The sequence below is a fragment of the Microplitis mediator genome, chromosome 5 (assembly GCF_029852145.1).
Source record: "Microplitis mediator isolate UGA2020A chromosome 5, iyMicMedi2.1, whole genome shotgun sequence".
NCBI lineage: Eukaryota > Metazoa > Arthropoda > Insecta > Hymenoptera > Braconidae > Microplitis > Microplitis mediator.
The window spans coordinates 13728271-13743216 of NC_079973.1; the positions used below are offsets into that span (position 1 = coordinate 13728271).

General features: G+C 29.1%; 1 protein-coding gene across 1 annotated transcript; it reads left to right on the plus strand.

Annotated features, from left to right (window-relative positions):
• Nucleotides 1-4014: 4014 nt before the first annotated feature.
• Nucleotides 4015-14946, plus strand: LOC130668619 (DDB1- and CUL4-associated factor 13). Its single transcript, XM_057470981.1, has 6 exons — nucleotides 4015-4204; nucleotides 5771-6168; nucleotides 10040-10356; nucleotides 14169-14469; nucleotides 14552-14715; nucleotides 14788-14946. The coding sequence occupies exons 1-6, from the start codon at nucleotides 4135-4137 to the stop codon at nucleotides 14873-14875; spliced, it is 1338 nt and encodes a 445-aa protein (XP_057326964.1). The 5' UTR covers nucleotides 4015-4134; the 3' UTR covers nucleotides 14876-14946.

The following is a 14946-nucleotide window of genomic DNA, read 5'->3' on the forward strand; positions in this document are numbered from 1 at the left end:
TTCGAGCTCCTCGAGCTCGAAAACAGTGTTGTGGATACATTTTCGAGCTCTTCGAGCTCGAAAATACGTTAGTGTGCCATTGTTTTAAAAAAAAACGATTTTAGCATTTCTTTCTCCCACGATATCTCAGGAACGAATTCACCGATTTTGATGGTTGAGGCGTCAATCGACGCGTTTTATTAAGTTCTAGAGCTGATTAGATCTTGAAGTTGATTGTATCAGTCGTTTCTGAGAAATCAATAAAAAACTAAAAAAAAAAAAAATTTTTTTTTTGTAATTCGCCAATATTTTCGAGTCTACTCGATCAAATGATCTGAAATAAATTAATATTTTTAAATCTCATTAAATATGATTGAATGTCACCGAATATATAACTATATTATTTGTATCGCGTTACTAATTCCAAAATGACATCCCTTATTAAAAGAAACGATTTAAAACGATTCGAAAAAAAAGTTTTATATACTTTTAAATGCTTTTGAATGCTTTGAATACTTTTGAATCACCCCTATTATGGTCCTTTAACATTACAAATCGTTTCTTTTAATCAGGGATATTTTTATACTCCCTTTTGGTTTCAGAAAGCCAAAAGAGCCTACAAAGAATTTCATAAATCGAGTAGTGATACTTGACCAGTCACGTAGTGACTGGAGGTTACTCGTTATTATTTATTTATAATAATTTTACTTTTAGTTTTACCAATTCTGAATTTTATTTTAGTTTATTCATTCAGTTAATAGTTTTAGTTTTTAGTTTCCATTTTTCCTAATAATTGTCAAATTTTATTTAGACTTATTCAATTTAAAAGTTTAAATTTTGAAAATTTTAATATCCTCGATTGTAAATAATATTCTTTTTTGTTTTTTTATTGCTTTCCTTTTTTTTTTCTTAATAGTACTTCTTTGAATTATTTTAAAAGTCCTTAACTCTTAACGATTTCCTATTTTGTTTTCCCTTAAAAATATTTCTTTAATTTATTTTGAAAAATCTTTAGCCATAAATCAATTCCGTTTTTTTTAGAGAACATATTTTTTACTCAAAGAGATAAGGAAACATGCTAGCTGCCATTTTAACCGTAACCGAGGCTTAGGTTTTCGTTTGGGTACCACCATCGGAGAAAAATTTATTTTATTGTGTCTACCCATTGATGGGTTTTAGATAAAATAAAATAATCAAGAAAAAATCTGAAAACAGCCTGACCCTGTGGACCAGCCCTCAAAACTTTTTGAGGTCCTAGGAAGCTGTTCTGACTATTTTAAGAATGTTGGCCGACTGTCTGTATGTATGTATGTGTGTGTGGTTGTATGTAGGTGTGTGAACGCCTCATAACTTTTTAACTAATCAACCGTTTGAAATGATTCTTGCACTCAGAGAAAAGTTGATAGTCATGTTAACTAAAAAGCTTTAACTATTTAAAATTAATTCCTAATCCTATTTTTTATAGTAATATTAACTATTCATTAATTGCTGAAACATAATAAAATTTATTGGTATTACTAAAATTTGATAGTGATTAAAATTTTTTATCGCAACTACTGAAGTGTAGTTAAAATTAAACAAATTTTAAGTAATTCCAGCAACTTTTTCGTTAGTTCAAGTAACTAGAAAATTGTTTCAATCGTAAGTATTGATTCATAGTTAATATTAAATAGTTATTCTAACTATCGAGTTAATTGCTGAAACTAAAATTTTTTAGTTAAAGCTTTATTTCACTATAACTTTATAGTTAATTTAACTAAACGAATTGGTATTGATGAAACAAAACACCGTAGCATTATGAATTGTTTGATTACAATTATAATAAATGAAATAATGATTGCAACTGCAACCGTCACGTAGTTAAAATAACAATCTCATAACCATATTAACTATAAAAATGCAAAAAAGAACTATAACTCAGTTGTTGCTTCAATTATTTTATAATGATTCAATTGAACAAAAATTGACGTTTGCACGAATTATTTATCCCACCAAAAACAGATTTTCTGTTATAAGGTCTCGCCAAGTACACGTTCAACGTTTATCCCTTACTGCATAAAACATAATTTTTTGCATTGATCAATGATAACTCTGCGCCAAATTGTTGTGAGACCCCGGGTCAAAAAAAAATCTTAAATTTGACTTGATTTAACTTAATTTTCTTTGAAGTCGTCGATATGCCGACAACTGTATTCCACATTTTAACTTTTTTAAACTTTTTTTGACTTAATCTTGACTTTTTTGCCTTAGATTAGACTTTTTTTGACTTAAATTGTTTAGTTGCCTTTAATTTAACTTTTTTTGGCTTAAATTATTTTATTGACTTAAATTTGACTTATTTCGTCTTAAAAAACAACTTGTTATCGATTCGAAATCTAGTTCTATATTTGACTTAATTTAAACTTAAAAATTAAGTCAAATCGAATGTGGTTTTTATACTTATTTTTTAATTAAACTTATCTAAAATTAAAACTCAATTTTAATTATAGCAAATTTTTTAAAAATTATTTCTGATTAAATTAAAATTACTATAAAAAAAATTTTTATTGCAATGATTTTTTTTTATTCTGTTCCTGAAGAATTTGTATGAGCTCTTGTTTACAATATCATTCATTTTCATATTGATTAACCAATTCTGCAATAAACGTTTTATTACCTGTATTAATATAAAAACATACCGATACTAAATTTTCGACAGGAATCGCAAATACATTTTCAGTTACAATGAATTCATATAAGTGTGATAGTTGGAGATGTCTGACAGGCTCTTTGAAAGGTTTTGTTTACAGAAGAGTTATTATTGCAAAGTGATGGCCAGGGCACTTACAATTACTAATTTTTTGACAATCGCATATTTTATCAATAATTTTTATAAAAGAATGAAGAAGAGCAAAACGTTTTTCATTCAAGTATTTAAATGCTACATAAGAAGAATTATTTTTTAATCCTCTTTATAATTTTTTGATATAAACAATATACCATTTAATAATAATCGAAAATATTCTAAACCATAAACACCTCGAATAATTATTACTATCATTAATTATATGTTACTAATTGTAAGTATTTTTTAAAGTTGCGTTGTAACTGTCTAATTTTGTTTTATTCTGACTTTAATGTTACTTTTTTTAACTTAAATCTAAGTAAAATGTATTAAAATCGACGCAATTCTGACTTGAATGTGCCTTTTTTTGTCTTAAATCTAAAAGAAATAGAATCAAACTGAACCAGTTTTGACTTAAACGTGACTTATTTTGTCTTAAATGGATCCTAACTAAGCCAGAAAAAGTCAAATCTAAGTCAAGTGTTATGGAAATTTTACAGTGACTAAAAAAATTAACGTAGATGAAATTTGAAGGATTTTGACTTAAATTTTAAGTCATAATTAAGATTTTTTTTCGACCCGGGACTTTTTGAGGCCGCCAAATTAAAGGGTATAAAATTTCCTAAAAGTGTCATAAGGTCAAATTATCCAAAAACATTTATTGAAGCCCATAGACTTGTTGGAAGACGAGCAAAAATTTTGAAAATTTTTTTTTCGTCGGTTTTCTTAAGATTACTCCGGAATCGTGCATGATAAAAAAAATTGAGGTCCAGATCTGAAAACTAGAAACTTGAGGCTGCAATTTGCTTTGCTTGTTTTTTTTTCTACGACTATTTTTCACCGAGTTACAGCATGTTGAAAATCACCAAAAAATTTCCAATTTTTTTTCTATCCCTTAATTTTTGTGACCAGTGTATAATTTAAAAAAGACTAGACATAACATGCTCGCTTCGCTCGCCTTCATTCTTTCAAAAATCCCGCCACTATCTCAGTCGACCAATCGACAAGCGAATAAAATAGTCACAGAAGTGACGTGAAACGATACGACATCCGACCATCAACTTTTTAGAAGAGGATATTTTATCAAAAGTATTTAAAAATGTATAAATTGTTCAAATATTTGGCGCCATATATTATGCTGCCATCTTTTGAAAAATATTTAGTTAAAGTTTTTCGCTGTTGACCGCTTGGAGCGCTTCGATCTGGAGCTTAGAGAATTTCTTATTGACATTTTTGAACACGTGAGACGTGAATTAAATTTTTTTATCCTAAACAATTATAATTTATAAAATATTATCGATACATTCATTTTTGTATGAATTATTGTCAAGATGAGAGTAAAAACGTTGACACGAAATCCTGATGATTATTTAAGAGAAACAAAACGAGATTTACATAAACGTAAGTCATATTTAATATAACCTTAAATGATAAATATTTAATATAAATTATTTTCATAAATTATGTAATTAATTATTTATGATACTGAAATTAGCCGACCTTTAATAATTTTTGAAATTTTTCAAAAACAATAAATTCAAGAAAATGAAATATTTAAATAAATTGCACCTATAGTTTTTTTAATTTTCTACATGTGCATATTTTTAGTTTTTTGTTTCTTTAAATTAAATTGTTAAAAAATAAAATTCGAAAATTTTGAATTGTCTGCTAACTATGACACTGAAGTTTGCCGCCGTCTGATAATTTTTAGATTTTTTTAAAAATGACAGACTATAAGAAAGTATTTAAAAAATTGCACCTGTAGTTTTTTAAATTTTCTACATGTGCATTAGGGCGTTTCAAAAAAAACAAGAATTTTTTTTTTTCTCGGAACCAGGCTCAAAAGTTTCGTTTAGATGCCAAAATAGGCCTCTGAAAATATGAGCCCTTAATATTAATATTAAGGTAGTCCGCATTGCACTTTTTGATTTTCCATAAGAATAACACAGGAAAAAAAAATTTTTTTTCTTCTGATTTTTGAAACTAATGAACCGTAAATTACATTGTAATGTCCATCACACATTTTTGTAGAGAATTGAACGCTCTACAAAAAAAGTCTCTTATCATTTTTTGATAAATTCGTCTGCACGAAAGTTATTGGAGCTGGAAGTCAAATCTACAGAAAATTTCGAGATCTTTTTACTTTTCCAGCAAAACTAACAGACTTATCAAAAAATGTCATAATACTTTTTTTGTAGACAACTTTATTCCCTACAAATTATTTTCAATAAAGTTCATTCAAATTCCGCATTGTTTTCTAGTTATTTTCATTTTAATGCCAAGCTCATAAAAATAATAGTTTTCTAATCGATTTTGAGAACTTAAAGTTAAAATGAAAATAACTAAAAAACAATGCGGAATTTGAATGAACTTTATTAAAAATAATTTGTAGGGAATAAAGTTGTCTACAAAAAAGTCCTATGACATTTTTTGATAAGTCTGATAGTTTTGCTGGAAAAGTAAAAAGATCTCGAAATTTTCTGTAGATTTGACTTCCAGCTCCAATAACTTTCGTGCAGACGAATTTATCAAAAAATGATAAGAGACTTTTTTTGTAGAGCGTTCAATTCTCTACAAAAATATGTGATGGACATTACAATGTAATTTACGGTTCATTAGTTTCAAAAATCAGAAGAAAAAAAATTTTTTTTTCCTGTGTTATTCTTATGGAAAATCAAAAAGTGCAATGCGGACTACCTTAATATTAATATTAAGGGCTCATATTTTCAGAGGCCTATTTTGGCATCTAAACGAAACTTTTGAGCTTGGTTCCGAGAAAAAAAAAAAATTCTTGTTTTTTTTGAAACGCCCTAATGTGCATATTTTTTTTTTTTTTTTTCTCAATCAAATTGTGGAAAAAAAAATTCAAAAATTGGTAATTGTCTGCTTACTTTAGTATCATCTGCTAACTTCAGGATCATAATTATTTCATCATATTTATAATAAAACATATTTTTTAAATTACAGAACCCAGAAATTATGACCCAGCATTGCATCCCTATGAAGCTGCTCGAGAATACACACGTGCATTGAATGCCACAAAATTAGACCGAGTATTTGCAAAACCTTTTGTAGGGAATTTAGAAGGACATAAAGATGGTATATCAAGTGTATGTAAACATCCAAAATATTTATCAGTATTTTTAAGCGGAGCATGTGATGGCGAAGTAAAAATATGGAACTTACCAACACGATCATGTCAAAGAACAGTTCTAGCTCACGATGGTATTGTCAGAGGAATTACATTCACTAATGATAAACAACATTTCATAACTGTTGGTGATGATAAAACTATTAAAACATGGAAGTACGATAAATCTGAAGACACGGAAACTGATGTACCAGTGAACACAATTTTTAGCAGAGTAAGTTTTAAATAATTATCCAAGTAACACAGCGACAACTTTAAGGGGGGAAAGGGGTCTGAGATACAGTAAAAAGAGGATACTTTTGTGATTTTTTTTTTCAGAGTACGTTCGTTATTAAACTTCTTAAAATTTGTGACATTACTAAGCATCATTCCAAGAATATTCTGCTAAATTTTCATAAAAAAATATTGAAAAATAAGCCAGTGGTAGTGGGGAGAGACGAGTCACCTTAAAAAAGTCTCCATGCCGTAGGCAGAATAACTCATGACTGCCTCATCTGAAATAAAAAAACCAAAAAGGTTTCTTTAGTAGATAAGTTTTTCTTGGATTTGAACGAAGGAATAAACGAAATATTCATTTTTTAATTTTTGGTAAAGCAGCAATCAAAAAATTCTGATTTTTGCCAAAAATTGTTCCTTTTGTTTAATTAAAAAATAAATAGTTATTAAAAAAAAAAATCCTTCGTTCAAATCTAAGATAAACTCATGTACTAAAGAAATCTTTTTGGTTTCTTGATTTCAGATGAGGCAGTCATGAGTTATCCTGCCTACGGCATGGAGACTTTTTTATAAAGTGACTCGTCTCTCCCCACTACCACTGGCTTATTTTTCAATATTTTTTTTTGAAAATTTAGCAGAGTATTCTTGGAATGATGCTTGACCTCCCCGATCCTGAGGTCCCATATAGGGGACAATTTTGCCAGCATTGGCAACTAGCCGATGTTTGCTGAACCATAAAAATAACTATGGCTACAGCTTTAAAATAGATAACTTTCAAAACTATGAATTAGAAAAAACATAGAATATGTTTTTTTGCTTCTTAAAAGGTTTATAAGTATTATATTAGGGTGATTCGTTTTGAACGACTATTTGTTTTTTTTCACTCCCACTTGAAAATATTGCTATAGACATGGAAAAAAAAATTCCCTGCAAGTTTCAGCCCTTAATTTTAATTTTAAGTACTTCATATTTGATTTTGAAGTTTTCCCATTTAAAATACATAGGAAAGTTGGGATGTTTTTTTTAATTCTCTATAACTCAGCCGCATTTTAAGTTATCGGGTCGCCGTTTGCGGCAATTTGTAGGCAATCTGATACTCTTCAAAAGTCTCCTGAATAGTTTTACTCGGACTCTAATTGTTTTTTCTATATTGGTTCTGAAAATAATTTTTTTAATAATAATTTGGGTTTTTAGTTGATATTAACTAAATAACGAAATTTACAGAAAAAGTGCAGATGACGATTTTTTTAGGAAATTTTATTCGCTACAAAAAAGGTCCTCTTAGTTAAGTGGCTCAAGTTCTTCGTTCACGTGATATAGGGATTTTAGTAATTTTGTAAATAAAATATTTGTCAAAAATTTTTCCGAAGTTCATCAATTTGACTCCTTCTGATTTTAACGACCGGATTAAATTAATGAAAGGAAAATTATTTACTGATTTAAAATTGAAATGAAATAGCATTTGGTGGAATTTTTTGACATTTATTTTATTTACAAAATTACTAAAATTCATATATCACGTGAATGAAGAACTTAAGCCACTTAACTAACAGGACCTTTTTTGTAGCGAATAAAATTTCCTAAAAAAACGTTATCTGCACTTTTTCTGTAAATTTCGTTATTTAGTTAATATCAACTAAAAACCCAAATTATTATTAAAAAAGTTATTTTCAGAACCAATACAGAAAAAACAATTAGAGTCCGAGTAAAACTATTAAGGAGACTTTTGAAGAGTATCAAATTGCCTAAAAAATGCCGCAAACGGCGACCCGATAACTTAAAATGCGGCTGAGTTATAGAGAATTAAAAAAAAATCCCAACTTTCCTATGTATTTTAAATGGGAAAACTTCAAAATCAAATATAAAGTACTTAAAATTAAAATTAAGGGCTGAAACTTGCAGGGAATTTTTTTTTAATGTCTATAACAATATTTTCAAGTGGGAGTGAAAAAAAAAATAGTCGTTCAAATCGAAACACCCTAATAAGTATACTCATAAAAAATTATTCAAATAGGAAACAAAATGATGCCTCGGGACTGAGGAGGTTAATAATGTCGCAAATTTTAAAAATTTTAATAGGGGTGTGCGAATATTCGAATTTAAGAATTATTCGTCTCGAATTGAACCAAGTTCTTCGAATTGAATAATTCGAATTATTCGAATAATCCGAATGTTCCAAATTATTTTGATAGTTTAAATAACATAAATTTTTACGAATAATGGAATATTTGCTATTTAAAAATGTAAAAAACTTTCATTCAACATTATTCATCGAATGATAAAGACAATGGAGTGGAGAATAATTAATATTACAAGTTTATAATTTTACTATAAATTTTCATATAAAAATTAAAGAACAATCTCAGCTCGTGATAGTGAAGTTCTGTTTTTGAGAATAAATCCTCAATACTGATAACATAGTTCAGAAAAACGTAACATAACTATTGTAAACATAACTGGAACAATTTATGAAAAAATTACTTATCGAACGTAAAAAATCCACTGCCGTCTGTTACTTCACTCTCACTGCAGCCTATGACGTGAAACTACATAGAGATCATGGCAACTACTTGACTTATTCGGTAATGCGCGTTTTCATCCCCCGACAAAATATCTTTCGATATAATTTTCACAATTTTCCTGAAAAACTAGCACTCTAAATAGGCAGTTATTTTTTATTTATAAATTCCCACAATTGTCCAGAAAAACCATCACCCAAATTAGTTGTGAATAGTACAAATAAAACATTTCAATAAAACAGAAATATTGCTGATAGGATATTTTATCGGGAGATATTTTGTCGGGGGATGAAAATGCGCGGAGTCGACTTATTCACACATGAACACTCATGTTAGCACAACTTTTCGTTCGTATTTTATAATTACTGTACGAATGTGCCCCGCGTACGAAGAGTCCCGATCTTCCCCTATATCAAGTCTTTTAAGGGGGATAGCCACTGTGAAATTTCAAAAAAAAAAAATTTTTTTTTTTTATCAAATTAAAGTGTATATGTTCAAAAATATGTATCTAAAGTTTTATATGAAAATTCCGAATATTTTTCAAGTTATAGTCATTTTTGTGACAGCGCGTCAACTGACCGCTGCATCGACTAAAAACTTTAAACGCGTTTTTCTCGAAACTACTTTTTTTGAACTGGTGGCATCTGTAATTTGCATAAATATCAACCGATTCGCAACTTTTTTTTTGCCGTATTCGTCTATTCAGTAGCTAAAGTTGCACATAGGGGATTTTGAAAATTTTGATTTTTAAGATTTTTTAGGGCTGTTTGAATCCAAAAAAATGAGAAAAAATAACGAAAAAATTTTTAATATGTCGCCTTTTTTTTTCAAATACAAATTTTCAAAATCCCCTATGTGCAACGATAACCACATGCATACAGATTACAACGCCGTTTGGTTTTTTTGTTTCTGATAATCCGTTTTTGAGTTAGAGATGACACCGTGGTGGGGGAAATTTTTTTGTTGCTCCACAAAAATGCTTATAACTTTGTAACAACATGATATTTTTTAATGAAAATTTAGGAGAATTATCTTCAATGTATACTTTAGAAAACAAAAAAAAACCCGATCCCCAAATTCCTTTATTATTCCAGTCAAAAAAATTCCCGAAAATCACCTATTTTTTCGATTCTCACAGTGGCTGTCCCCCTTAAGCAGATATTTTTTCGGTGACATAAATTTCTAATCGTTTTGTCAACATTTTGATGCCTTATCGATATGTCAAAAAACAGACTAAAAAGTGATATCTTATAAATGTCACAAAGTACTTGGGTACACAAAATATTCAAAATTTGACATTTAAAAGTTGAGTATTAATGACAATTTATGTTTGATTGAATTATTTTATAGAAAATTATAACAGGAATTACTCATCATCGTAATAAACCACTGTATGCAACTTGCGGAGACGTGTGTCAATTATGGGAAGAAACAAGAAATGAACCAGTAAAATCATTTCAATGGGGAGTTGATGGATTATTAGACGTCAAATTCAATTTGGTTCAAACAAATCTTCTTGCTGCCTGTTCGAGTGATCGTAGTATTATTTTATACGACACACGAGATGTAGGACCCATGAGAAAAGTTGTTATGAAATTAAAAACTAATCAACTTGCTTGGAATCCTATGGAAGCTTTCACATTTACTTGTGCCAATGAAGACTACAAGTAAGTGGTTACTAATAATTAAAGATTCATTTTTTTTACTCCAAACTATTTAGCAATAGTTACCCCGATAAGTAGCAGTCGAGCTCTATTTATTTTTGTGTAAAAAAGTATTTTTTACAGCATGGAAATTACATTTATTTAATTCGTTAATTTAAATAAGCGATTAAAATATTAAAATTTTATAATTAATGTTGAAAAAATATTTGGTAATTGTTTGAGTTTCAGAGCGTTCATTTTAATAATTTTTGTATGTTGATAACTCGCGTGTATGCCTCAAAGGACGCGGAAACGACCTCCCGTAATACGGAGGTGGACTTCGATCCCGTTACATTAATTAATGTATGTTGATTACTACATCTATTAATGATTTTACTTAATGAGCCTTTTTCCTGAGAGTAGTACAGCGAACGTGTCACGAGAGGCAGCACTCGTAGTAGGGACAAACATAAAATATTTTCATTTAAGACAGTGTTATTTACGCTATATTATTTTATTATCTAAAAATAATATTTAAACACAAAAAAATTTTTTTAATAACCACTATGCCAACAAAACATTGTAGTTTTGCGAGGTGTACGTCGGATAACCGTTATCCAGAGGAAAATGTGTTTTTTATACCATTTGTAAAACCTCATATTGACGAGGTTAGATGCAATAAATGGATACATGCGTCAAGGAGAGTGGATTTAACACTGAACTTGGAATCATCAATTACATGTTTTCAAAATTATTTTTGAAATTAATTTAATGAATAAAAAATTCAAAATTATTTTTGAAATTAATTTAATGAATAAAAAATGAATAGCAAATTTTTTTCACAGTTATATTGGATATAAATTAGAATGACATATAACCTCTATCTGTTACTTAGTCGTATTCATTTATCATATTATTTATTTATTACCATTTATATTTCATTCATGTTTCACTCTGAAATAGATCTTAAATTTATAATTATTTTCAATTTCTCTTGTTACAGTTTGAATTTACCGCTAGTTTTTTACTAGAGTTTGTATACTAACCTGTCAATTAATTCATTTTTTTTCCGGTAACTTTTAAGTTACGGCACGCAAGCCAACGTTTTAATGTGACAACATTATTGTCTTTTACGGTTGCAAATTTTAATTTTGCTCCAGGAACGTCGTCTTCGGTCAAAAACATGTTTTTTATAAGTCCACTTTACTATGTGTTTAAATGGAGCTCTGACAGTGTTTGTCCCTACCGAACTACTAGCGCTGCTAGTGAGTAATTTTTCGTACTTCAGGAAAAAGGCTCATTCGTTAATTTTAACTAAGGTGAATGTCCCAATACCGGAACGATTTAATAATCATTATATTATATTTTAACTCGTACGCGATGAAATGAAATAAAACTTTCTTTATTTAAAATCTTAATCTTTTAGTTACAAAATACGATATAAAATAGATTTTAGAATTTATCCGAAATATGAAAAAAAAAATCGGTCTATAAGTTGACCCTGCGGGCCAGCCCCAAAACTTCCCGCTGTTTTCGAGCTCGTTGAGCTCGAAAATACTATTGTGAATACATTTTCGAGCTCGCAATTACTTTTGTATGCCATTGTTTTGTAAAAAACCATTTTTTAGCATTTCTTTCTCCCACGATATCTCGCGAACGAATTAACCGATTTTGATGGTTGAGGCGGCAATCGACGCGTTTTGTCAAGTTCTAAAGCTGATTAAATTTTGGATTCGATTTATCGAGTCGTTTTTGAGATATTTCAGGAAAAATAAAAAATTTTTTTTTTTTTAATTCTTTCGACAACGGTTTCTCTTGAACGAATGAACCGATTTTGATGGTTAAGGTGGCATTCGACGCGGCTTATAAAGTTCTAGAGCCCAGTCCATTTTGGAATTAATCCATCGAGCACATTAAAAGTTATCCAAAAAAAACATTTTTGAAAAAACTTTATTTTTGGAATGTCTCTGAACGAGCCCTACCGATCAAGCTCAATTTTCTCTCGGCTTCAAGATATTGACAAGCCGCGTCGAATGACACCTTAAAGTTCAAAATCGGTTCATCCGTTCAAAAGATACAGGTATTTACATACGTACGTACGTACATACATACATACATACACTCGGACATCATCTTGAAATTAGTCAGGATAGCTTCCTAGCATTTCAAAACGTCGACATCTGATGGAAATTCGATTTTCGTAAATTGGACCGAAACCAATAACTTCCCGAATTTTTGAAAATTTACAATTTTCTTAGCGGGAAGTTAAAAATAGTCGGTTTTTTTGCGCCACCCTAAAGTTTACGCATCGAATGACATATTTTGTTTAATAATTTGGGTCTTTACCTGTGAAAACGGTTCACTTGAAAATCACCTGGTACACTCTTTTAAAGACTTCTTTAAGTTGTTGATAAGACGTCCAAATCATAAATAAGAACTCATTCAGAACTCATCAAGACGTCATTTTGCTATCTGGGCAATAACTTCTATTTTCTATAAAAAATTTTAAATTTTCTTAGCGGGAAGTTAAAAAGATGAAAGCTCACCCTGTTTAAAAATATTGATTGAACAGAATTAAGAATGATGAAATTCGAATTCTTTTCAATAATTTCAATTCTTTTGTTTGTATATATTAGAGTGTTTCAAAAAATCGACTTTTTTTTTTTCTTGAAGAACATTGAAAAATCGACAGAGTATCTCTAGACAAAGATCCTGTTAAAATATGAGACCTTAATATTAATATTTAAAGGTGGCGATTCACGATTTTCTATTTTCCATTTAAATAACATGGGAAAAAAAAAATTTTAATTTTGGAATTTTATACCTCGGCGATGGCTTATTGAACAGATAAGTTCAGGATATATTTTTGTAGGGAATTGAACGCTCTACAAAAAAAGTCTCTTATCATTTTTTGATAAATCCATCTGTTCAAAAGTTATTGGAGCTCGAAGTCAAGTTAGAGTAAATTTCGAGATCTTTTTACTTTTCCGGCGAAACTATCGGACTTATCATAAAATGTCGTGAGATCTTTTTTGTAGACAATTTCATTTCCTAACAATTATCATTGATAAATTTTTTTCAAATTCTGCATTTTTTTCTAGTTATTTCCATTTTAATGCCAAGCTCCTAAAAAAGTAGTGTTCTGATCGATTTTAAGAGCTTGGCATTAAAATGGAAACAACTAGAAAACAATGCAGAATTTGAAAAAAATTTATCAATGATAATTTGTAGGAAATAAAATTGTCTACAAAAAAGATTTCACGACATTTTATGATAAGTCCGATAGTTTCGCCGGAAAAGTAAAAAGATCTCGAAATTTACTCTAACTTGACTTCGAGCGCCAATAACTTTTGAACAGATAGATTTATCAAAAAATGATAAGAGACTTTTTTTGTAAAGCGTTCAATTCCCTACAAAAATATATCCTGAACTTATCTGTTCAATAAGCCATCGCCGAGGTATAAAATTCCAAAATTAAAATTTTTTTTTTCCCATGTTATTTAAATGGAAAATAGAAAATCGTGAATCGCCACCTTTAAATATTAATATTAAGGTCTCATATTTTAACAGGGTCTTTGTCTAGAGATACTCTGTCAATTTTTCAATGTTCTTCAAGAAAAAAAAAAAAAGTTGATTTTTTGAAACACTCTAGTATATATAAATATACAGTTTGCATGGAGTGACCGCTTCTCAATTCTTTTCAATCAGTATTTTTAACCAGGGCACAGATTTGAGTATTTACCAAATATTGTTTTATATAAAAATAGATCAAGCTCTGCTCATGAATGAACTGTCTTTAATATAATTATTAATGAATATTTAATTTGAAATTATAGCTTGTATACATTCGACACGCGTCATTTAAAGTCACCAATAAATGTACATATGGACCATACTAGTGCCGTTGATACAGTTGATTATTCACCAACGGGTAGAGAATTTGTGTCAGGTAGTCACGATAAATCAATACGTATATACGAAGTTAATAAAGGACATGCACGAGAAATTTATCATACAAAACGGATGCAAAAATTGAAATGTGTCTCCTGGTCTCTTGACAATAAATATATTATAAGTGGTAGTGATGAAACTAATATTCGTGTATGGAAAGCTCGATCATCGGAAAAATTGGGAGTTGTAAGTTATATAAAAGTCAATTATTATTTATAATTTAATTATTTTGTTTAAACAAATTACTAAAGTATGATTTATTTAACAGCTGAAACCCAGAGAAAAAATCGCTTTGAATTATAGTTCTGCATTGATGAATAAATTTGCTGCTCATCCACAAATACGCAGAATAGCACGTCATCGACAAATACCTAAACATATTTATAATGCTCAAGCAGAGTTACGAACGATTCGTGAAAAGGAGAAAAAAAAGTATGAATTTTTATTTACAGCAATAACATTAATTTTTAAATACTTTTATTTCATTTATTTTAATACTTATAGAGAATCAAATCGTCGTGCCCATTCACGTCCTGGTGCTGTTCCATTTTCATCAGAGAGAGCAAAACATGTCATTCGAGAAGAGGCATAAATTTATTTTTAAAAACTATTCGTATGTTTTTTTTTTATAAATTAATTTTAATAAATAATTTTATAATACAA

Bases quoted from the DNA above. Each gene is read 5' to 3' on its own strand.
- LOC130668619 (XM_057470981.1), top strand. From the start codon at position 4,135: ATGAGAGTAAAAACGTTGACACGAAATCCTGATGATTATTTAAGAGAA. The intron at 4,205-5,770 runs GTAAGTCATATT...TTTAAATTACAG, and splicing joins AAAACGAGATTTACATAAAC to AACCCAGAAATTATGACCCA. The intron at 14,716-14,787 runs GTATGAATTTTT...TAATACTTATAG, and splicing joins CGTGAAAAGGAGAAAAAAAA to AGAATCAAATCGTCGTGCCC.